This window comes from Camarhynchus parvulus, unplaced genomic scaffold (genome assembly GCF_901933205.1).
Source record: "Camarhynchus parvulus unplaced genomic scaffold, STF_HiC, whole genome shotgun sequence".
NCBI lineage: Eukaryota > Metazoa > Chordata > Aves > Passeriformes > Thraupidae > Camarhynchus > Camarhynchus parvulus.
The window spans coordinates 45,602-70,646 of record NW_022147693.1 but is presented as its reverse complement, the minus strand read 5'-3'; the positions used below and the strand labels follow the sequence as shown (position 1 = coordinate 70,646).

The 25,045-nt window shown below is 48.2% G+C and overlaps 1 protein-coding gene across 1 annotated transcript; it reads right to left on the bottom strand.

The window, feature by feature from the left end:
• Positions 1-610: 610 nt before the first annotated feature.
• Positions 611-24,935, bottom strand: LOC115915848 (A-kinase anchor protein 8-like; the record flags this gene model as incomplete). The annotated part of the gene is made up of 14 exons (XM_030969563.1): positions 24,862-24,935; positions 21,564-21,596; positions 17,746-17,965; positions 16,652-17,082; positions 16,510-16,619; positions 15,733-15,847; positions 14,649-14,695; positions 14,413-14,449; positions 11,167-11,275; positions 8,591-8,734; positions 6,520-6,623; positions 4,674-4,804; positions 2,692-2,787; positions 611-760 (listed from the first exon to the last, which is right to left on the bottom strand). Coding segments are annotated over exons 1-14 (1,737 nt in total), but the record flags the coding sequence as incomplete, so codon positions are not given.
• Between the last annotated feature and the right edge of the window lie 110 nt (positions 24,936-25,045).

Genomic DNA, 25,045 nt, shown 5'->3' with positions numbered 1-25,045 from the left:
AAACCCAACAAAATTCCTAAAAAAATTCAACAAAATTCCCTTTTTTTCCCCAGGAATTCCCAAAAAACCCAAGAAATTCCTAAAAAATTCAACAAAATTCCCATTTTTTTTCCAGGAATTCCCAGGATTTGGGGCTGGGACATTTCAGGGTCCTTTTCCCTGCAGGAATTCACTCCTGGAACCTTCCAGAACTTTCCTCTCCCTCCTGCAGCTCCGGGAGCTCCTCAGAATTTGGGGAATTTGGGGAATTTGGGGAATTTGGGGAATTTTCCACTTCTGGATTTGTCCCTGGTCCCTTTTCCTGCTTTTTGGCTGCTGCAATTTCCGGGGAATTTTCGTTTTCTTCGGGATTTTCCTCCGAATTTTCCGGATTTTCCTCCGAATTTTCCAGATGTTCCTCAGAATCCTCAGAAATTTGGGGATTTTCCGTGGAATTTTCCGGATTTGCCGTGGAATTTTCCGGATTTTCCTCGGGATTTGGGGGATTTTTCGTAGAATTTTCAGGATTTTCTTCAGGATTTGGGGGATTTTCCGTGGAATTTTCCAGAATTTCCTCAGGATTTTGGAGGTTTTTTGTAGAATTTTCAGGATTTTCCTCAGGATTTTGGGGATTTTCCGTGGGATTTTCAGGATTTTGGGGATTTTCCGGGGGATTTTCAGGATTTTGGGGATTTTCCGGGGGATTTTGGGGATTTTCCTCCCCTGCTCCTTCCTCGTGCTCCTCCTTTTCCTCGGCATCGTCCGTGAAGGGATTTTCCCCCTGGAAAAAATTCCCCAAAATTCCCAAAATTCGGAGCTTTTCTCCAAGGAATTCTCACCCCTCACTGCCCCAAATCCAGCTAAAAATGGGAATATTCCCAAAAAAACACCCAAAAACCTGCAAAATATTCCCAAAAAACCCACCCAAAACCTCAAAATATTCCCACAAAAATCCCTCAAACCTCAAAATATTCCCAAAAAACCTCAAAATATTCCCAAAAAACCCCTCAAAAATCCAAAATATTCCCAAAAAACCCCCCAAAAATCCCCCCAAAAAACCCCAAAAATTCCTGAAAATCTCCTCTAAAACCCTGAAAATTCCCAATACGCCCCTCAAAAATCCAAAATATTCCCAAAAACCCCCAAAATTCCCAAAAATCTTACCCAAAATCCCATGAAAATTCCCAAAAATCCACCCCAAACCCCCTGAAAATTCAAAAAACCCCAAACTCCCAAAAATTCTTTAATGTCTCCCCCACAACCCCAAAAAATCCCCAAAAACCTCTCAAAAATTCAAAATATTCCCCCTATATTCAAAAAAAAAATTAAAAACCCAAAAATCTCCCCCAAACCCCAAAAAACCCCTCAAAGCCCCCAAAAAATTCCAAAAAAACCCTTAAAAATCCAAAATATTCCCCAAAAAATTCCCAAATCATTCTCAAAACTCCCAAAACCCCAAAAAATCCCCAAAAAAACCCCACAAAAATGCAAAACATTCCCCAAAAAATCCCCAAAACTCCCCAAAAAACCTGAAAAAACCCCTCAAAAATTAAAAATATTCCCAAAAAACCCAAAAAATTCTGGAAAAAACCCCAAAAATTCCCAAAAATCTCCTCCAAAACCCCCAAAAATCCCCGAAAAATCCAAAATATTCCCCCTATCTTCCAAAAAAACCCCAAAAATTCCCCAGAATCCCCCAAAATTCCCAAAAATTTCCTCAAAACCTGAAAAAAATTGCCAAAAACCCCTAAAAAATCCAAAATATTCCCAAAAAAACTCCCCTAAACCCCCTCAAAAATTCCCAAAAAACCCAAAAATTCCCCAAAATCTCCCCCAAAACCCAGAAAAAAAACCCTCAAAGCCCCCCAAAAAATCCCCCAAAAATCCAAAATATTCCCCAAAAATTCCCCAAAATCCCCAAAAATCCCCAAAAAATTCCCCAAAATCCCCAAAAATTCCCAAAAATCTCCCCCAAAACCCAGAAAAAAAACCCTCAAAGCCCCAAAAAAATCCCCCAAAAATCCAAAATATTCCCCAAACCAAAAAAAAAAACCATTCTCAAAACCCAGAAAAAAAACCCCCAAAGCCCCAAAAAATCCCCCAAAAATCCAAAATATTCCCCAAAAATTCCCCAAAATCCCCAAAAATCCCCAAAAATTCCCCAAAATCCCCAAAAATTCCCAAAAAAATCCCCAAAATCCCTCCCCAAAATTCCCAAAAAAAAAATCTCCCCCAAACCCAGAAAAAACCCCCAAGCCCCAAAAAAATCCCCCAAAAATATTCCCCAAAAATTCCCCAAAATCCCCAAAAATCCCCAAAAATTCCCCAAAATCCCCAAAAATTCCCAAAAATTCCCCAAAATCCCCAAAAATTCCCAAAAAATCCCAAAAATCTCCCCCAAAACCCAGAAAAAAAACCCTCAAAGCCCCAAAAAATCCCCCAAAAAATCCAAAAAATTCCCCAAAAATTCCCCAAAATCCCCAAAATCCCCAAAAATTCCCCAAAATCCCCCAAATAAATTCCCAAAAATTCCCCCAAAATCCCCAAAAATTCCCAAAAAATCCCAAAAATCTCCCCAAAACCCAGAAAAAAAACCCTCAAAGCCCCAAAAAAATCCCCCAAAAATCCAAAATATTCCCCAAAATTCCCCAAAATTCCCCAAAAATCCCCAAAATTCCCCCAAAATTCCCCAAAATTCCCCAAAATTCCCACCTGCAGGAACTTTTCCAGCTTTTTGCTGATCAGTTTGTTGTTGAGGATGCTCCGCGCCACCGCCAGCGACGCTCGCTTGGACTGCTCCAGCATGGCCTGCGGGGAAATCCGGGCGTTCCCAGGGAATTCCAGAACATTCCACAACATTCCAGAACATTCCAGGGGGGTTTCCTTTGATTGGGGCACAATTCCAGGGAAATTCCCCCAAAAAATTCCTTCGGAAAAAGGGGCTGGGGGCGGAAAATCAGGAAATTTTCCAGGGGGTTTTCCTGGGAATTCCACAGGGTTTTCCTGGGAAATTCTGGGAATTTTGGGAATTCTGGGAATTCCAGGGGATTGGGACACAAATCCAGGGAAATTCCCAAAAAAATTCCTTCAGAAAAAGGGGCTGGGGTGGAAAATCAGGGAATTCCAGGGAACTCCCCCAAAAAAATCCCTGGGGAAAAAGAGGCTGGGGCCAGAAAATCAGGGAAATTCCAGGGGGTTTTTATGGGAATTTCAGGGGATTTTCCTGGGGGTTTTCATGGAATTCCGGGAATTCCAGAGAATTCCAGAACATTCCAGGGGGATTGGGACATGAACCTGGCAGGATTCCCCAAAAATTCCCTGGGGAAAAGGGGCTGGGGGCGGAAAATCAGGGAATTTTCCAGGGGGTTTTCATGGGAATTTCGGGAGGTTTTCATGGAATTTTGGGAATTTCAGGGGGTTTTCCAGGGAGTTTTCATGGAATTTTGAGAATTCTGGGAATTCCAGGGGGTTTTCCTGGGGATTTTCCAGGGGGTTTTGATGGAATTCTGGGAATTCCAGAGAATTCCAGGGGGGTTTCCAGGGGATTGGGACACAAATCCAGGGAAATTCCCAAAAAATTCCTGAGGAAAAAGGGGCTGGGGGCAGAAAATCAGGGAAATTCCTGGGGGTTTTCCTGGGAATTCCAGGGGGTTTTCCTGGGAAATTCTGGGAATTTTGGTAATTCTGGGAATTCCAGAGGATTGGGGCACAAATCCAGGGAAATTCCCCCAAAAAAAAATCCCTGGGGAAAAAGGGGCTGGGGGCAGAAATCCAGGGAATTTTGGGGGAAATCCTCAGATCTGGGGCTCTCCCTGTGGCAATTCCCAGGAATTCAATGGATCCCCTCAGGAATTCCCAGGATTTTTATGGATCCCAGTGGGAATTCCCAGGTTTGGGGTGGATCCCAGTGTAAATTCGCAGGATTTCAATGGATCCCAGTGGGAATTCCCAGGGTTTGAATGGATCCCAGTGGGAATTCCCAGGTTTTGGGTGGATCCCAGTGTAAATTCCCAGGATTTCAATGGATCCCAGTGGGAATTCCCAGGATAAATTCCCAGGATTTGGGGTGGATCCCAGTGTAAATTCCTGGGTTTGGGGTGGATCCCAGTGGGAATTCCCAGGATTTCAATGGATCCCAGTGTGAATTCCCAGGATTTCAATGGATCCCAGTGGGAATTCCCAGGATTTCAATGGATCCCAGGGATGCCGGGCTCACCCTGCGCTTGTGGTTGTGATCCAGGGATCTCAGGTGCCTCTGGATGGATCCCAGTGGGAATTCCCAGGATAAATTCCCAGGTTTTGGGTGGATCCCAGTGGGAATTCCCAGGATTTCAATGGATCCCAGTGGGAATTCCCAGGATAAATTCCCAGGATTTCAATGGATCCCAGGCTCACCCTGCGGCTGTGGTTGTGATCCAGGGATCTCAGGTGCCTCTGGATGGATCCCAGTGTAATTCCCAGGATAAATTCCCAGGATAAATTCCCAGGATTTCAATGGATCCCAGTGGGAATTCCCAGGATTTCAATGGATCCCAGGGATGCCGGGCTCACCCTGCGGTTGTGGTTGTGATCCAGGGATCTCAGGTGCCTCTGGATGGATCCCAGTGTAATTCCCAGTGTAATTCCCACATTTCAGGGTGGATCCCAGTGGGAATTCCCAGGATTTCAATGGATCCCAGGGATGCCGGGCTCACCCTGCGGTTGTGGTTGTGATCCAGGGATCTCAGGTGCCTCTGGATGGAGCCGAAGTGCATGGGGATCAGGAGGTCGCAGGCGGAGCAGTGAGCGGCCTCCACCTTGCGCAGGAAATGCTCCAGGCCCAGCTCTGCGGAAATGGGAATGGGAATGGGATCAGGGATCTGGGAATGGGATCTGGGAATGGGATCCCCAATGCTCCAGGCCCAGCTCTGCGGAAATGGGAATGGGAATGGGATCTGGGATTGGGATCTGGGATCTGGGAATGGCATCCCCAATGCTCCAGGCCCAGCTCTGCGGAAATGGGAATGGGATCACAGGGATTGGAAATGGGATCTGGGAATGGGATCTGGGCATGGGATCTGGGCATGGGATCTGGGCATGGGATCTGGGCATGGGATCCCCAATGCTCCAGGCCCAGCTCTGCGGAAATGGGAATGGGATCAGGGATTGGGATCTGGGATCTGGGAATGGGATTGGGATCCCCAGTGCTCCAGGCCCAGCTCTGCGGAAATGGGAATGGGATCTGGGATTGGGATCTGGGATCTGGGAATGGGATCCCCAGTGCTCCAGGCCCAGCTCTGCGGAAATGGGAATGGGAATGGGATCTGGGATCAGGGATCTGGGAATGGGATCCCTGGTGCTCCAGGCCCAGCTCTGCGGAAATGGGAATGGGATCACAGGGATTGGAAATGGGATCTGGGAATGGGATTGGGATCCCCAATGCTCCAGGCCCAGCTCTGCGGAAATGGGATCAGGGAATGGGATCTGGGATCAGGGAATGGGATCTGGGAATGGGATCCCCGGTGCTCCAGGCCCAGCTCTGCGGAAATGGGATCACAGGGATTGGAAATGGGATCGGGAATGGGATCTGGGAATGGGATCTGGGAATGGGATCCCCAGTGCTCCAGGCCCAGCTCTGCGGAAATGGGAATGGGAGCTGGGATTAGGGATCAGGGATCTGGGATCAGGTTTGGGATCAGGGATCTGGGAATGGGATCAGGTTTGGGATCAGGGATCTGGGAATGGGATCCCCAATGCTCCAGGCCCAGCTCTGCAGAAATGGGATCGGGAATGGGATCTGGGATCAGGGATCTGGGAATGGGATTGGGACCCCCAGTGCTCCAGGCCCAGCTCTGGGGAAATGGGAATGGGATTGGGATCTGGGATTGGGGTCAAATAAACCTCTAAGGGATGGCCAGTGTTCCAGGGCCACCTCTGAAAAACAGGGAATGGGATCTGAGATTGGGATCAGGGAATGAGATCAGGGATCTGGGATTGGGAATGGGATCTGGGATCTGGGAATGGGATCAGGGATTGGGAATAGGATCAGGAATGGGATGGGGAATGGCCAATCCCTCTCAACATTCCAGAGCCATTCCTGGGGTTCCCAAACCTCCTCTTACCTGGGGATCCCTCTTTGCCCATTCCCAAAGAATGAATTCCCAAATCCCATTCCCAGAGAATTCCCAAATCCCATTCCCAGAGAATGAATTCCCCAATCCCATTCCCAGGGATGAATTCCCCCAAATCCTGCGAGGAATCCCCTTAAATCCCATTCCCAGCCCCATTCCCAGGATTTTGGGGGATTTTTTGGGGCACCCTGGGTCAGGTCCTGCTTCCTCTGGATCTCCCATTCCCAGGGATGAATTCCCAGCCCCATTCCTGGGATTTTGGGGCATTTTTGGGGGTACCCTGGGTCAGGTCCTGCTCCCGCTGGATCAGGGATGAATTCCCAGCCCCATTCCCAGGATTTTCAGGGATTTTTGGGGCTCTGGGAATTCCCATCCCCATTCCCAGGATTTTGGGGATATTTTGGGGATATTTTTGGGGTTTTTGGGGTACCCTGGGTCAGGTCCTGCTCCCTCTGGATCTGCTGGATGACGGCGTTGATGTCCCGGATCCCGCGGCGCCGCTCCTCCGTCTTCCGCGTCTTGTTGGCCACTCCTCTGCAATTCCCCGGATCAGCATCCCAAAAATCCGACAAAACCTTCTCGATAGTCCTGGATGGATCATCACCTTCCAAAAATCCCCGGGAATTCCATGGTCATCAACCATCCCCCAGGGAATCCAATCTCATCGCTTTCGATTAAAAATCCAGACGCTCCCTCCCAATCAGTAAGAGGTAGTACTCCAAAATCCTGGGAATTCCCTGGGATCAGCATCCCAAAAACCCCGGGAATTCCCTGGGATCAGCATCCCAAAAATCCCCGGGAATTCCCTTGGGGTGCATCCCAAAAATTCTCCGGAATTCCATGGGATCAGCATCCCAAAATCCCCGGGAATTCCATGGGATCAGCATCCCAAAATCCCTGGGAATTCCATGGGATCATCCCAGAAATCCATGGGAATTCCATGGGATCAGCATCCCAAAATTCCATGGGAATTCCCTGGGATCAGCATCCCAAAAATCCTGTCAGGAATTGGGATCATCCCAGATCTCCCGGATCCATGGGATCAGCATCCCAAAATCCCAGAATTCCTGGGATCAGCATCCCAAAAACCCATCCCAAATCCCCAGGAATTCCATGGGATCAGGATATCTGGGTCTCCAAAAATGGGTCCATGGGATCAGCATCCCAAAATCCCCATGGGAATTCCCTGGGATCAGCATCCCAAAAATCCCAAACCGCTGAGATCCAGCTCCCCAAATTCCCCCCCTGGGTCAGCATCCCAAAATCCCCGGGAATTCTCTGGGATCAGCATCCCAAAATCCCTGGGAATTCCATGGGATCAGCATCCCAAAAATTCCATGGGAATTCCATGGGATCAGCATCCCAAAAATCCCCGGGAATTCCATGGGATCATCCCAAAATTCCATGGCAATTCCATGGGATCATCCCAAAAATCTCAAATCCCTGCTGCAGGGAATTCCTAGGATTATCCCTAAATTCCCGGGAATTCCCTGGGATCATCCCAGAAATCCCCAATCCCCCTGCAGGGAATTTTTTGGGATCTGCAAAAGAGGAAAGGAGGGAAAGGCAGGAAAGGAGGGAAAAGAAAGAAAAAAAGGAAAAAGGAGGGAAAAAGGGAAAAGAGGCAAATAAAGGGAAAGGGGGAAAGGGAAAAGGAGAAGGGCAAGGAGAGAAAAGAAGGGAAAAGAGGGAAATGGGGAAAAAAGGGAGGAGAAGAAAGGGGAAATAAGGGAAAGGAAAAGGAGGGAAAAGGAAAAAAAAAGAAGAGGGAAAAAGAAATGAAGGAAAGGAGAAAAAACCACGGAAAAGGAAAAATAAGGGAAAATCAGGGAAAGGAGAGAAAGAAAAAAGGGGAAGGGGAGGGGAGGGGAGGGAAGGGAAGGGGGAAATGAGGGAAAGGAGAGGAAGAGGAGGAGGAGGAGGAGGAGGCCGAAGGCACCTGCAGGAGCTCAGCTGGGTGCCCACAAACTGGAAATGGGGAAAGGGGAGAGGGAAAGGAAGAAGAGGAGGAAGAGGAGGGAAAGGGAAAGCAGGGAAAGGAGAGGAAGAGGAGGAGGAGGAGGAGGAGGAGGAGGCGAAGGCACCTGCAGGAACTCAGCTTGGTGCCCACAAACTGGAAATGGGGAAAGGAGAGAGGAAGAGGAAGAAAAGGAACAGGAAGAGGAGGAAGAGGAGGGAAAGGGAAAGCAGGGAAAGGAGAGGGAGGAGGAGGAAGAGGAAGAAGAGGAGGAAGAGGAGGCACCTGCAGGAACTCAGCTTGGTGCCCATGAACCAGAAATGGGAAAATGGGAGAGAGAAAGGAACAGGAAAGGAGAGGAAGAGGAGGAAGAGCAGGAGGAAAAGGAAGAAGAGGAAGAAGGGGAGGCCGAAGGCACCTGCAGGAACTGGGCCGTCTGCTGGGGCAGCTTGGTGCCCATGAACTGGAAATGGGAAAACGGGAGAGGGAAAGGAACAGGAAAGGAGAGGAGGAGGAGGAGGAGGAGGAAGGGGAGGCCGAAGGCACCTGCAGGAACTGGGCCGTCTGCTGGGGCAGCTTGGTGCCCACGAACTGGAAGTGCTCCCGGTGGAATTTGCTCTCCAGGTGCTGCCGGATGTCGTCCTCAAAGAACGTACGGAACTTGCAGAGAGAGCAAACGAACTGGATCCTGGGCGGGAGAGAAATGATGGGGGAAAATGGGGAGAGAAATCGTGGGAATGGGGAAATGGGAAATGGGGGAAAATGGGGAGAGAAACGTGGGAATGGGGAAATGGGGGAAATGGGGAAATTGGGGAAATGGGGAGAGAAATGTGGGAATGGGGAAATGGGGGAAAATGGGGAGAGAAATGTGGGAATGGGGAAATGGGAAATGGGGAAATGGGGAGAGAAATGTGGGAATGGGGAAAGGGGGGAAATGGGGAAATTGGGAGAGAAACGTGGGAATGGGGGAATGGGGAGAGAAATGTGGGAATGGGGGAATGGGGAGAGAAATGTGGGAATGGGGGAATGGGGAGAGAAATGTGGAATGGGGAATGGGGAGAGAAATGTGGGAATGGGGGAATGGGGAGAGAAGTGGGAATGGGGGAATGGGGAGAGAAACGGGAATGGGGAATGGGGAGAGAAATGTGGGAATGGGGAAATGGGGAAATGGGGGAGAGAAATGTGGGAATGGGGAATGGGGAGAGAAACGTGGAATGGGGAATGGGGAGAGAAATGTGGGAATGGGGAATGGGGAAATGGGGGGGGAGAAAATGTGGGAATGGGGGAATGGGGAGAGAAACGTGGGAATGGGGGAATGGGGAGAGAAATGTGGGAATGGGGAAATGGGGAGAGAAACGTGGGAATGGGGGAATGGGGAGAGAAATGTGGGAATGGGGAAATGGGGAGAGAAATGTGGGAATGGGGAAATGGGGAAATGGGGAGAGAAATGTGGGAATGGGGAATGGGGAGAGAAACGTGGGAATGGGGGAATGGGGAGAGAAACGTGGGAATGGGGGAATGGGGAAATGGGGAGAGAAATGTGGGAATGGGGAAATGGGAAATGGGGAAATGGGGAGAGAAATGTGGGAATGGGGAAATGGGGGAAATGGGGAGAGAAATGTGGGAATGGGGAAATGGGGAAAATGGGGGAGAGAAACGTGGGAATGGGGGAATGGGAAAAAATGGGGAGGGAAACGTGGGAATGGGGGAATGGAGAGAGAAATGTGGGAATGGGGGAATGGAGAGAGAAATGTGGGAATGGGGAAATGGAGAGAGAAATGTGGGAATGGGGAAATGGGGAAAATGGGGAAATGGGGAGAGAAACGTGGGAATGGGGGAATGGGGGAAATGGGGAAATGGGGGAAATTGGGGAGGGAAACGTGGGAATGGGGAAATGGGGAAATGGGAAAAAATGGGGAAAATGGGGAAAAATGGGGGGAAATAGGGGAGCAAAGGGGGGGAATGGGGGAGAAATAATGGGGAAAATAATGGGGGAAATGGAGAGAGAAAAATGGAAAAAAAGGGGGAAAATAATGGGGAAAAATGGGGGGAAATAGGAGAAAAAAGAGGGAAAAGGGGGAGAAATTGGGGAAAAGGGGGGGAAATAATGGGGAAAATAACGGGGGGAAAATGGGGAGAGAAAAATGGGAATGGGGGAAAAGTGGAGAAAAATGGAAAAAAGGGGGGAAATGGAAAAAATTGGGGGGAAAAGGAGGAAAAAGGGGGAAAAGGGGAAAATAATGGGGAAAATAATGGGGAAAATGGGAAGAAAAAATGGGAATGGGAGAAAAATGGGAAAAAAGGGGGGAAATGGAAAAAAATGGGGGTAAATAGGGGAAAAAGGGGGAGAAATCGGGGGAAATGGGGAAATAATGGGGAAAATGGGAAGAGAAAAATGGGAATGGGGGAAAAATGGGGGAAAATGGCAAAAAAGGGGGGAATGGGGAAAATTGGGGGGAAAAGGGGAAAATAATGGGGGAAATAATGGGGGAAATGGGAAGAGAAAAATGGGAATGGGAGGAAAATGGGGGGAAAATGGGAATGGGGAAAAAAGGGGAATGGCAGAGGGAAATGGGAAATAGGGAGAAAAAAATGGGAATGGGGAACAGGAAAAAATCCATTAAAAAGGTGAAATATTCCCTAAAAAAGGTGGGGGAAGTCCCTAAGAAAGGAGAAAAAATCCTAAAAAAGAAAAATATTCCCAGAAAAAGGAAAAAAATCCTAAAAAATGGGAAAATATTCCCTGAAAAAGGAAAAAAAATTCTAAAAAACGGGAAAATATTCCCTAAAAAGGGGGAAAATCCCCTAAAAAAAAGGGAAAAATCCATTTAAAAGGCGAAATATTCCCTAAAAAGGGGGGGGAAATCCCTAAAAAGGGGGGAAATCCTAAAAAAGGGAAATATTCCCTAAAAAAGGAAAAAAATTCCTAAAAAATGGGAAAATAGTCTCAAAAAAAAGAGGAAAATAACCTTAAACAAAAATGAAAAATCCATTAAAAAGGTGAAATAGTCCCTAAAAAAGGTGGGGAAAATCCCTAAAAAAGGGGGAAAATATCCTAAAATGGAAATATTCCCTAAAAAAGGGGAAAATAACTACAAAAGGGAGAAAAGGGTGTCCCACCTCTCGACCATGCGGTCCCGGTGCCGCTTCTTCTGCCGCTCCTGGGCTTTGCGGCCGCCCGGGAGCCGCGGCCTGGGCTGGGGATTCTCCTCAGCGTTGCTCAGGGCTCCTGCACAACGGGCATGGGCTGGGAGCTCGGGGAAGTTCACAGGGAATCCAACCCAAACCCCTGGAATTCCAACCCAAACCCCAGGGAATCCAACCCAAAATCCCAGGGAATCCAACCCAAACCCCTGGAATTCCAACCCAAACCCCAGGGAATCCAACCCAAACCCCAGGGAATCCAATCAGCCCCAAACCCCAGGGAATCCAATCAGCCCCAAACCCCAGGGAATCCAATCAGCCCCAAACCCCAGGGAATCCAACCCAAACCCCTGGAATTCCAACCCAAAATCCCAGGGAATCCAACCCAAACCCCAGGGAATCCAACCCAAACCCCTGGAATTCCAACCCCAAATCCCAGGGAATCCAATCAGCCCCAAACCCCAGGGAATCCAACCCAAACCCCAGGGAATCCAACCCAAACCCCAGGGAATCCAATCAGCCCCAAACCCCCGGGAATCCAACCCAAAATCCCAGGAAAACAAAAATCCCAGGGAATCCAACCCCAAATCCCAGGGAATCCAACCCAAAATCCCAGGGAATCCAACCCCAAATCCCAGGAATTCCAACCCAAACCCCAGGGAATCCAACCCCAAATCCCAGGGAATCCAGCCCCAAAATCCCAGGGAATCCAATCAGCCCCAAACCCCAGGGAATCCAACCCAAACCCCAGGGAATCCAATCCAAAATCCCAGGAATTCCAATCAGCCCCAAATCCCAGGAATTCCAACCCAAAATCCCAGGGAATCCAACCCAAAATCCCAGGGAATCCAACCCAAACCCCTGGAATTCCAACCCAAATCCCAGGAATTCCAATCAGCCCCAAACCCCAGGGAATCCAATCCAAAATCCCAGGAATTCCAATCAGCCCCAAATCCCAGGGAATCCAACCCAAACCCCTGGAATTCCAACCCAAACCCCAGGGAATCCAACCCAAACCCCCGGGAATCCAACCCAAAATCCCAGGGAATCCAACCCAAACCCCTGGAATTCCAACCCAAATCCCAGGGAATCCAATCAGCCCCAAACCCCTGGAATTCCAACCCAAACCCCAGGGAATCCAATCAGCCCCAAACCCCAGGGAATCAGCCCCAAACCCCAGGAAATCCAACCCAAAATCCCAGAGAATCCAACCCAAAACCCCAGGGAATCCAACCCAAACCCCTGGAATTCCAACCCCAAATCCCAGGGAATCCAACCCAAACCCCTGGAATTCCAACCCAAATCCCAGGGAATCCAACCCAAACCCCAGGGAATCCAACCCAAACCCCTGGAATTCCAACCCAAATCCCAGGGAATCCAACCCAAACCCCTGGAATTCCAGCCCCAAATCCCAGGGAATCAGCCCCAAACCCCAGGGAATCAGCCCCAAACCCCAGGGAATCCAATCCAAAATCCCAGGAATTCCAATCAGCCCCAAATCCCAGGAATTCCAACCCAAAATCCCAGGAATTCCAACCCCAAATCCAAGAAAATCCAAAATCCCAGGGAATCCAACCCCAAACCCCAGGAATTCCAGCCCCAAACCCCAGGGAATCTAACCCAAAATCCCAGGAATTCCAACCCAAAATCCCAGGGAATCCAATCCAAAATCCCAGGGAATCCAATCCAAAATCCCAGGGAATCCAATCAGCCCCAAATCCCAGGGAATCCAACCCCAAATCCCAGGGAATCCAACCCTAAATTCCAAAGAAATCCACACAAAATCCCAGGAAAACCAAAACCCCAGGGAATCAGCCCCAAATCCCAGGGAATCCAACCCAAAATCCCAGGGAATTCAATCAGCCTCAAATCCCAGGGAATCCAACCCTAAATTCCAAAGAAATCAGCCCCAAATCCCAGGAATTCCAACCCTAAATTCCAGGCAATCAGCCCCAAATCCCATTAGTTCCAACCCCAAATCCCAGGAATTCCAGCCCCAAATCCCAGGGAATCCAGCCCAAAATCCCAGGGAATCCAACCCTAAATTCCAAAGAAATCCACCCAAAATCCCAGGAAAACCAAAACCCCAGGAATTCCAACCCCAAATCCCAGGAATTCCAGCCCCAAATCCCAGGGAATCCAATCAGCCCCAAACCCCAGGGAATCCAACCCAAATCCCAGGGAATCAGTCCCAAAATCCAAGAAAATCCAAAATCCCAGGAATTCCAACCCTAAATTCCAAAGAAATCAGCTCCAAAATCCCAGAAAAACCAGAATCCCAGGGAATCAGCCCCAAATCCCATTAATTCCAGCCCCAAATCCCAGGGAATCCAACCCAAAATCCCAGGAAATTCAAAATCCCAGGAAATCCAACCCAAGGAAATCCAGTCCAAAATCCCAGGAAATCAGCCCAAAATCCCAGAAAATTCAACCCAAAATCCCAGGAAATCAGCCCAGAATCCTCCCCTGATCCCAAATCCTGAAATTCTCTGGATTTTCTTCCCCAAATCCCTGAAATTCCCTGGATTTTCCCCCCAAATTCCTGAATTTCTCTGGATTTTCCTCCCCTGATCCCAAATCCCTGAAATTCTTTGGATTTTCCTCCCCAAATCCCTGAAATTCCCTGGATTTTTCCCCCTAAATTCCTGAATTTCTCTGGATTTTCCTCCCCTGATCCCAAATCCCTGAAATTCCCTGGATTTCCCTCCCCAAATCCCTGAAATTCTCTGAATTTCCCTCCCCAAATCCCTGAAATTCCCTGGATTTTCCTCCCTAAATTCCTGAATTTCTCTGGATTTTCCTCCCCTGATCCCAAATCCCTGAAATTCCCCGGATTTTCCCCCCAAATCCCTGAAATTCCCTGGATTTTTCCCCCTAAATTCCTGAAATTCGCTGGATTTTCCTCCCCTGATCCCAAATCCCTGAAATTCTTTGGATTTTCCTCCCCAAATCCCTGAAATTCTTTGGATTTTCCTCCCCAAATCCCTGAATTTCTCTGGATTTTCCTCCCCTGATCCCAAATCCCTGAAATTCCCTGGATTTTCCCCCCAAATTCCTGAATTTCTCTGGATTTTCCTCCCCTGATCCCAAATCCCTGAAATTCTTTGGATTTTCCTCCCCAAATCCCTGAAATTCCCTGGATTTTCCCTTTTCCCTCCACTCTGAGCCCCTGGAAAAGCGCCCAGGAATTCCTGGAATTTCCCCCTGCAATTCCCAACTCACCTTTCTCAGAATCTCTTCCCTCTTCATCCTCCCCTTCCTGGAAAACCAAAAATCCAGGAATTTTAAAATCCCGGAATTTTCCTTCCTGAAACCCCAAAATCCCAGAATTTTCCCTTTCCCAGACCCCAAATTCCCAGAATTTCCCTTCCAGAAATCCCCAAAATCCCAGAACTTTCCCTCTCCCCACCCCAATTCCTTTGGAAATTCCCAAAATTCCAGGATTTTCCCCCACTCACCCCTCTGGATTCTTCCTTTTCTCCGGATTCTCCCTCCGTGCCTTCCTCTGGAAAGAACAAAAATCCAAAAATGGAAAATTGGAGATAAATCTGGGATTTTTAAACTTGAAATTAGCCCCAAAAATGTGGGAATTTGCAATAAATCCCAGGATTTTCTGAGCTGGAAATCCAAAATTCATCCCAAAATACGGGGCAATCCTGGGATTTTTAACAGGAATTCTGGGATTCAGCCCAAAAAAATTGGGAATTTGAGGTAAATCTGGGATTTTTAACTGGAATTTAGCCCCAAAAATTGGGAATTTGGTGTCAATCCTGAGATTTTTGAACTGAAATTCCAGAATTCCTCTCCCTAAATTGGAAATTTGGGGCCAATCCCAGGATTTTTAACTGGAATTCCCCCCAAATCAGGAATTTGGGATCAATCCCAGGATTTTTAATTGGAATTCCAGAATGCCTCTCCCTAAATTGGAAATTTGGGATCAATCCCAGAATTTTTAACTGGAATTCCTCTCCCTAAATTGGAAATTTGGGGTCAATCCCAGGATTTCTAAGTGGAATTCCCCCCAGATCAGGAATTTGGGATCAATCCCAGAAGTTTTAACTGGAATTCCTCTCCCTAAATTGGAAATTTGGGGTCACTCCCAGGATTTTTAACTGGAATTCCTCTCCCCAAATCAGGAATTTGGGATCAATCCCAGGATTTTTAAGTGGAATTTCCCCAAATCGGGAATTTGGGATCAATCCCAGGATTTTTAAGTGGAATTCCCCCAAATCAGGAATTTGGGATCAATCCTAGAATTTTTAACTGGAATTCTGGGATTCCTCTCCCTAACTCAGGAATTTGGGATCAATCCCAGGATTTTTAGGGGATTCCCCAAATCGGAATTTGGGTCAATCCATTTTTGAATTCCCCAAATCAGGAATTTGGGATCAATCCTAGAATTTTTAACTGGAATTCTGGAATTCCCTAACTCTCGAATTTGGGGTCAATCCCAAAATGAAATCAGAATTCTCCCTAAATTGGGATCGACCCCCAGGATTTTTAAGTGGAATTCCCCCAGATCAGGAATTTGTGCCCCCTGACCGTTGTCGGAGCTGGAGTTGTCCGACCCGTCCGTCCGCCCGTGTCCGTCCGTCCGTCCGCCCGGCTGCGGCCGCCGCCGCCCCAGGGAGTCCCGGCGGGGCCGCTTGCGCTGGGGCTGCGGGGGGGAAAAAATGGGGTGAAAATGGGGGAATTTGGGGAAAAACCGGGGGGGAAAAACCATGAAATTGTCATGGGAAAAAAACATGGAAAAACCATGAGAGAGTTACGCCAAAACCAGGGAAAAATCATGGAAAAATGATGGAAAAATGATGGAAAAACATGGAAAAATCATGGAAAATCATGGAAAAATCATGGAAAAACATGGAAAAATAATCAAGGAAAATCATGGAAAGATCATGGAAAATAATTAAAAGATCATGGAAAAATCACCGAAGATCATGGAAAGATCATGGAAAATAATTGAAAGATCATGGAAAATCATGGAAAAATCAAGGAAAATCATGGAAAAATCAAGGAAAAATCATGGAAAAATCACGGAAAATCATGGAAAGATCATGGAAAATCATGGAAAAATCAAGGAAAATCATGGAAAAATAATGGAAAATCATGGAAAGATCATGGAAAATCATGGAAAAATCAAGGAAAATCATGGAAAAATCACGGAAGATCATGGAAAGATCATGGAAAATAATTGAAAGATCATGGAAAATCATGGAAAAATCAAGGAAAATCATGGAAAGATCATGGAAAATCAAGGAAAATCAGGAAAAATTCCCCAAACCCCACGGAAACGCACGGAAACGCCATCACACTCACCCTGCAGTCGGCGTCCCAGAGCTTGCAGCCCCTGCGCATCCTCTTGAGGCCGCGGGCGCGCGAGGCCTCGGGCGGCAGCAGCGGCGCCGGGGGCAGCGGGGGCAGCAGGCGCCGGGGGCCCCCGGGGCTCGGCCCAGCCCCCCGCCGGGAACCCCGGGAATGCGCCCCGGTCCCGGCCCCCCCAACCCCCCCGGGAGCCGAAACCGTCCCGGAATTTGCCCTGGAATTGCTGCTCCCGGGCATGGGGGCGGCCGTAGAAACGCCCGAGGAGGAGTCGGGATCCGGTTCGGTGGGGAAATCGCCGGGATAATCGTTGGGATAATCGTGATAATTGTTGGGATAATCGTGATAATCGTTGGGGTAATCGTTGGGGTAATCGTTGGGGTAATCGTTGGGATATTCAGGATAATCGTTGGGATAATCGTTGGGATATTCCGGATAATCGTTGGGATAATCGTTGGGGTAATCCCCGGGATAATCGTTGGGGTAATCCCCGGGTAGTCGAAGGACGCCCGGTACAGATCCCGGTGGTCGCTCACGCGGGAGTCGCCGTAGGAGTCGTAGGGATCGTACCTGAGAAGGGAAAATTGGGAATTCTGAGGGGGGAACATTTGGGAATTCTGGTACCTGAGGGGAAAATTGGGAATTCTGAGGGGGGAACATTTGGGAATTCTGGTACCTAAGAGGGAAATTTGGCAATTCTGAGAGGGGAAATTTGGGAATTCTGAGGGGGGAACATTTGGGAATTCTGAGGTGGGAGAGTGGGGTTTTTTTTGGGGGAATTCCCAAGGAAACGGTTCCCAAGGTTGGGGATTTCCAAGAAAAAGGGTCTGAGGGATTGGGATCCCCTTTATTCCAAAGAAATGGGGCCCGGGTGTTTGGGAGCACCTTCTGCTCCCCCATTCCCATTCCCCCATTCCCTTATTCCCATTTTCCCATTCCCATCCCCACCCCACATTCCCATTCCCATTCCCAATCCCAAATTCCCAAATTCCCATTCCCACCTGTCGGAGGCAGCCCCGTAGCCCCGTCCCTGCAGCCCCTCGGCCTCGGGGTGCATCCTGGTTCCCAGTGCCCCAATCCCCCAATCCCAACCCCAAATTCCCATTCCCACCTGTCTGGGGCAGCCCCGTAGCCCCGTCCCTGCATCCCCTCAGCCTCGGCGTGCATCCCGGTGCTTCCCGGTTCCTCCAGTCCCAATCCCAAATTCCCAAATTCCCACATTCCCATTCCCACCTGTCGGGGCCGGCCCCGTAGCCCCGTCCCTGCAGCCCCTCGGCCTCGGCGTGCATCCCGGTGCTCCCCGGTTCCTGCCGCTGTTTCCCGGCGCCGTCTCCGCCCTCGGGGGCCCCGTCGGGGTCGGAATTGCCCAAATCCCAGGAATTGCCGGCGGCCCCTCCGAAGCCGAAGCCCCCGGAGCCCTCGTGGCCGTAGCCGTAGCCATAGCCCTCGTACCCTGGCGTGGGGAAAGGGATTGCCGGCGTTTATCGGGGACTGTCGGCAACTCGGGATGCACCGGGATTTAACGGGGACTGTCGGCAACTCGGGATGCACCGGGATTTAACGGGAATTATCGGGAACTCGGGATGCCCTGGGATTTATCGGGGACTGTCGGCAACTCGGGATGCACCGGGATTTAACGGGAATTATCGGGAACTCGGGATGCCCTGGGATTTATCGGGGACTGTCGGCAACTCGGGATGCACCGGATTTAACGGAATTATCGGGAACTCGGGATGCACCGGGATTTATCGGGGACTGTCGGCAACTCGGGATGCGCTGGGATTTAACGGGAATTCGGGATGCACCGGGATTTAATGGGAATTCGGGATGCACTGGGATTTAACGGGAATTATCGGGAATTCGGGAATTACCAGGATTTAACGGGGATTCGGGATGCACTGGGATTTAACGGGAATTCAGGAATTACCGGGATTTAACGGGGATTATCGGGAACTCGGGATGCACCGGGATTTAACAGAATTATCAGGAATTTGGGATGCACTGGGATTTAACGGGATTTAACAGGAATTTGGGATGCACCGGGATTTAATGGGAATTCAGGATGCACCGGGATTTAACGGGAATAATCGGGAACTCGGGATGCCCTGGGATTTAACGGGAATTATCGGGAATTCGGGAATTACCGGGATTTAACGGGGACTATTGGGGATTCGGGATGCACCGGGATTTAACGGGGACTGTCGGCAACTCGGGATGCACCGGGATTTATCGGGAATTCGGGATGCACCGGGATTTAATGGGAATTCGGGATGCACCGGGATTTAACGGGAATTATCGGAAATTCGGGATGCACTGGGATTTAACGGGATTTAACGGGAATTTGGGATGCACTGGGATTTAACAGGAATTCAGGAATTACCGGGATTTAACGGGGATTATCAGGAATTCGGGATGCACTGGGATTTAATGGGATTTAACGGGAATTTGGGATGCATTGGGATTTAATGGGAATTACTGAGAATTTGGGATTTACTGGGATTTAATGGGAATTATCAGGAATTTGGTTTACTGGTTTAACAGTTTGTTTTCTGGGATTACAGGAATTTGGGTTGGCTGGTTATAGATATCAGACTAAGGCACCGGATTTAAGGTGGGATTGTGGTTTAACGGAATTTGGGATTTACTGGAATTAAACAGGAATTATCGGGAATTTGGGATGCACTGCTATTTAACAGAAATTTGGGATTTACTAGGCTTTAACAGAATTATTGGGAACTTGGGATGCACTGGGATTTAACGGAAATTTGGGATTTACTGGGATTTAATGGGAATTATTGGGAATTTGGGATTTAATGGGAATTATTGAGAACTTGGGATTTACTGGGATTTAATGGGAATTACCAGGAATTTGGGAATTACTGGGATTTAAAGGGAATTATCGGGAATGTGGGATGCACTGGGATTTAACAGGAATTCAGGATTTACTGGGATTTAACAGAATTATTGGGAATTTGGGATTTACCAGGATTTAATGGGAATTCAGGATTTACTAGAATTTAACAGAATTATTGGGAATTTGGGATTTACTGGGATTTAACGAGAATTTGGGATTTACTGGGATTTAACAGGAATTATTGGGAATTCAGGATTTACTGGGATTTAATGGGAATTACCAGGAATTTGGGAATTACTGGGATTTAACGTGAATTATCGGGAATTGGGATTTACTGGGATTTAACAGGAATTATTGGGAATTCGGGATTTACTGGAAATTATCAGGAACTCAGGATTTACTGGGGATTATTGGGAATTTGGGATTCACTGGGATTTAATGGGAATTATCGGGAATTGGGATTTACTGGGATTTAACAGAATTATTGGGAATTTGGGATTTACTGGGATTTAACAGGAATTCAGGATTTACTGGGATTTAACAGAATTTTGGATTGGTTTTGGTATGGGTGGACGGGATGCGTAATGGAGGAGCGGTTAGATTTATGGGAATTGATGCATGGGATTTAACGAGAATTATCGGGAATTCGGGAATTACCAGGATTTAACGGGGATTTGGGATGCACTGGGATTTAACAGGAATTCAGGAATTACCGGGATTTAACGGGGATTATCAGGAATTCGGGATGCACTGGGATTTAATGGGATTTAACGGGAATTTGGGATGCATTGGGATTTAATGGGAATTACTGAGAATTTGGGATTTACTGGGATTTAATGGGAATTATCAGGAATTTGGGATTTACTGGGATTTAACGAGAATTTGGGATTTTCTGGGATTTAACAGGAATTACTGAGAATTTGGGATTTACTGGGATTTAATAGGAATTAGAGGGAATTCGGGATTTACTGGGATTTAATGGGGATTATCGGGAATTCAGGATTTAACGGCATTTAATGGGAATTATCGGGAATTTGGGATGCACCGGGATTTAACGGGATTTGGGATTGAATGGGATTTAACGAGAATTTGGGATTTACTGGAATTAAACAGGAATTATCGGGAATTTGGGATGCACTGCTATTTAACAGAAATTTGGGATTTACTAGGCTTTAACAGAATTATTGGGAACTTGGGATGCACTGGGATTTAACGGAAATTTGGGATTTACTGGGATTTAATGGGAATTATTGGGAATTTGGGATTTAATGGGAATTATCGAGAACTTGGGATTTACTGGGATTTAATGGGAATTACCAGGAATTTGGGAATTACTGGGGTTTAAAGGGAATTATCGGGAATGTGGGATGCACTGGGATTTAACAGGAATTCAGGATTTACTGGGATCAAACAGAATTGGGATTGGGTGACTGGGTTTAACAGTTTGGGTTGAGTTAAAATTCGGTTATGGATAACAGATTATTGGGTTGGGTTAGGTTAACAATTTGGGATTTACTGGGTTTAACAGGTTATGGGATAGATTTACTGGGATTTAATGGGAATTACCAGGAATTTGGGAATTACTGGGATTTAACGTGATTATCGGAATTGGGTTTACTGGGATTTAACAGGAATTATTGGGAATTCGGGATTTACTGGAAATTATCAGGAACTCAGGATTTACTGGGGATTATTGGGAATTTGGGATTCACTGGGATTTAATGGGAATTATCGGGAATTGGGATTTACTGGGATTTAACAGAATTATTGGGAATTTGGGATTTACTGGGATTTAACAGGAATTCAGGATTTACTGGGATTTAACAGAATTATTGGGAATTTGGGATTTACTGGGATTTACTGGGAACTATTGGAAATTCGGGATGCACTGGGATTTAATGGGAATTACTGGGAATTTGGGATGCACTGGGGATTATCAGGAATTTGGGATTTACTGGGATTGAACGGGAATTACCGGGAATTCAGGACTTACTGGGAATTCGGGATTCGCTGGGATTTACTGGGAATTTTGGATTTACTGGGAATTTTGGATTTACCGGGAATTTTGGATTTTCCAGAAATGCCAATTTTTTGTTGGATCCGGTGGGAATTTGGGACTAAAATTTGGGAAAGGAGAGGTGGGAGCTTCCCAAGGGATCTGGGGATGGATGCAGGGGCAGGAAATTCCCGCACTTGCCTCTGCTCGAGCCCGAATTCCAATCTCCGTACCCTAGAAAACAGCAAAACCCCAGTCAGGCTCCAAAATCCCCCAAATTCCCCCAAATTTCCCCCAAATCTGCTGGGAATCGGCCCCAGGAGCCCCAAATCCCAAATTTCCATCCAAGCCAGGAAGGGTTCCCAGCCCTGGGGGTTTGGGGATGGTCAGGAAAGGGAAATTCCTGCTGGGAAACGGGGAAAGCGGGGAAAAGGGGGAAAAATGGGAAAAAGATGGAAAAAAAGGGGAAAAAGAAAAAGGGGAAAAAAAAGGGGGAAAAAAAGGGGGAAAAAAGGGGAAAAAAAAATAGGGGAAAAAAAGGGGAAAATATGGGGAAAATATGGGGGAAAATATGGGGAAAAATGGGGAAACATATGGGGAAAAGGGGAAAAAATGGGGAAAAATGGGGAAAAAATATGGGGAAAATATGGGGAAAACTATGGGGAAACATATGGGGAAAAATATGGGGAAAATGGGGAAAAATATGGGGAAAATAAATATGGGGGAAAATAAATATGGGGAAAATAAATATGGGGAAAATAAATATGGGGAAAATAAATATGGGGGAAAATAAATATGGGGGAAAATAAATATGGGGAAAATAAATATGGGGGAAAATAAATATGGGGGAAAATAAATATGGGGGAAAATAAATATGGGGGAAAATAAATATGGGGGAAAATAAATATGGGGGAAAATAAATATGGGGGAAAATAAATATGGGGGAAAATAAATATGGGGGAAAATAAATATGGGGGAAAATATGGGGGAAAATACGGGGAAAATACGGGGAAAATATGGGGAAAAATATGGGGGAAAATATGGGGAAAAATATGGGGAAAATACGGGGAAAATATGGGGAAAATATGGGGAAAAATATGGGGAAAAAATGGGGAAAAATGGGAAAAAAGGGAAAAAAGAAAAATGGGGAAAAATGGGAAAAAGGGAAAAAAGGGAAAAAAAGGGAAAAAAGGAAAAATGGGAAAATGGAAAAAAATGGGAAAAAGAAGGGGAAAAATTAGAAAAAAATGGGAAAAAGAGAAAAAAGGAAAAACAGGGAAAATAAAAAAGGAAAAAAATGGGGGAGAAGGGCAAAAAATGGGAAAAATGGGGGGGGGAGGAGAAAAAAGGAGAAAAAAAAGGAGAAAAAATCGGGGAAAAAAATTGGGACAGATGGGAAAATATGGGGAACACTTGGAAAAAAGGAGAAAGAATTGGGGGAAATGGGAAAACCGGGGGAAAGTGGGAAAAAATTGGGAGAAAATGGGAAAGAATGGGGAGAAAATGGGAAAAAATGGGGGGAAAACTGGGAGTTGGATGCCGTTCCTGCTGTTCCCGGCTGCCCTCATTCCCCAGTGTAATTTCAGGCCTAATTATTTTTTTTATTTTTTTTTTTTTTTTTTTTTTTTTTGTTTAAATTTATTTTTTTTTGATTTATTTTTTTTTTTTTTATTTTTTTTTTATTTTTTTATAATTTTTGGATCCTAACATTAGCAAAAAAGGCCAATTATGGGTTAATGGGTGCTTCAAATGGATGGGAATTTCGGAAATTCTCGGAAAAAATGCGAACCTGAGATTCAATGGTGAGGAAACAGGCGGATTCACGGAGAAAAGGGATAAAAAATGGATAAAATGGGATTAAAATGAGAAAAAAATGGGATAAAAATGAGAAAAAATGAGATTCAAAATGAGAAAAAATGGGATTAAAAATGAGAAAAAATGGGATAAAAAATTGAGAAAAAATGGGATTCAAAAATGAGAAAAAATGGGATTCAAAATGAGAAAAAATGGGATTCAAAATGAGAAAAAATGGGATTCAAAAATGAGAAAAAATGGGACTAAAACGAGAAAAAAATGGGATTAAAACGAGAAAAATTGGGATTAAAAATGAGAAAAATTGGGATTAAAAATGAGAAAAAATGGGATTAAAAATGAGAAAAAATGGGATTACAACGGCTCCGGAGGGGTCGGGGTGGGAATAAACCCGGGCGGGGATGGAATCGGGAATTCCCGGGAGCGGGAGAGGCGAACGGGACCGGGCTGGGAGCAAATCCCGGTTTTGGGAGCAAAATCTCGGGAATTTGGGAATGCCCGGGGCTCAAAGCGGGACCGGGAGAGGCGAACGGGGCTGGACTGGGAGCAAATCCCAATTTCGGGATCAAATCCCGGCTTTGGGATCGAATCCCGTTTTTTGGGCTCGAACTCCCAGGAATTGGGGCTGTCCCGGTGCCACTCGTGTCCTGCAGGTTCCCGTTGCCCCCGGCGGCTCCGGCCGGGCCCTCCCGGTGTTCCCCCGGTCCTTCAGAGACACCTCCGGTCCCTCACGGACATCTCCGTGTCTCATTGTCCCCCCAAGGCCCCGGTGTCCCCCGGTCCCTCGCAGACATCCCCGGGTCCCTCACGGTCACCCTCGGTCCCTCAGGGTCCGCCCTCCATGTCCAGGAACCCCCCGGTCCCGGTGTCTCCCCGCTCCCCTCAGGGACATCCCCGTGTCCCGGTGCCCCCGGTCCCTCACAGACACCCCCGGGTCCCTCACAGACATCCACGGGTCCCTCACAGACATCTCCGTGTCTCATTGTCCCCTCAACGGCCCGGTGTCGCCCCGGTCCCTCACGGTCACCCCCAGTCCCGGTGTCCTCTGGTCCCTCACAGACCACGGGTCCCTCACGAACCCCGGTCCCGGTGTCCCCTGGTCCCTCACGGTCACCCCCAGTTCCTCACGGTCACCCCCGGCCCTGTCGAACCCCCGGTCCTCACGACGTCCCCCCAGTCCCGGTGCCCTCCGTCCCCTCACGGACACCCACCGGGTCCCTCACGAACCCCCCGGTCCCGGTGTCGCCCCCGGTGCCTCACGGTCACCCCCAGTTCCTCACGGTCACCCCCGGCCCCTCACGAACCCCCGGTCCCCTCACGGACCCCCGTGTCCCTCACCGCCCCAGCGCGCTCCCTCACGGCTCCCCCCAAACCCCTCAGGGCTTCCACCCCGCCCGCCCCTCCCCCTCACGGCTCCTCACCGACCCCAGCGAGCCCCTCACGGATCCCGCCGCCCCTCACGGACCCCGCCGCCCCTCACAGATCCCGCCGCCCCTCACGGACCCCGCCGCCCCTCACAGATCCCGCCGCCCCTCACGGACCCGCCGCCCCTCACGGACCCCGCGGCCCCTCACGGACCGCAGTGGCTCCTCACCGACCCCAGCGAGCCCCTGACGGGCCCCTCCGGCCCCTCCCGGTCGCGGTGCCCGCGGTCCCTCCCGGTCCCGGTGCCGCCCCCTCCCCTCACCGTAGCTCATGATGGCGGCGCCTCCTCCCCTTTCCCGGGCGGTAACGGCGCCGCGCCGGCCCCGCCCCCTCGCGCTGATTGGCCGCGCCGCTCCGCCTCCCCCGCGCTGATTGGTCCGCGAGCTTCGCACCGCCCATTGGCAGCTGGCCGCTGTCGTTCATCGCATCTCCGGTAATGCGATTGG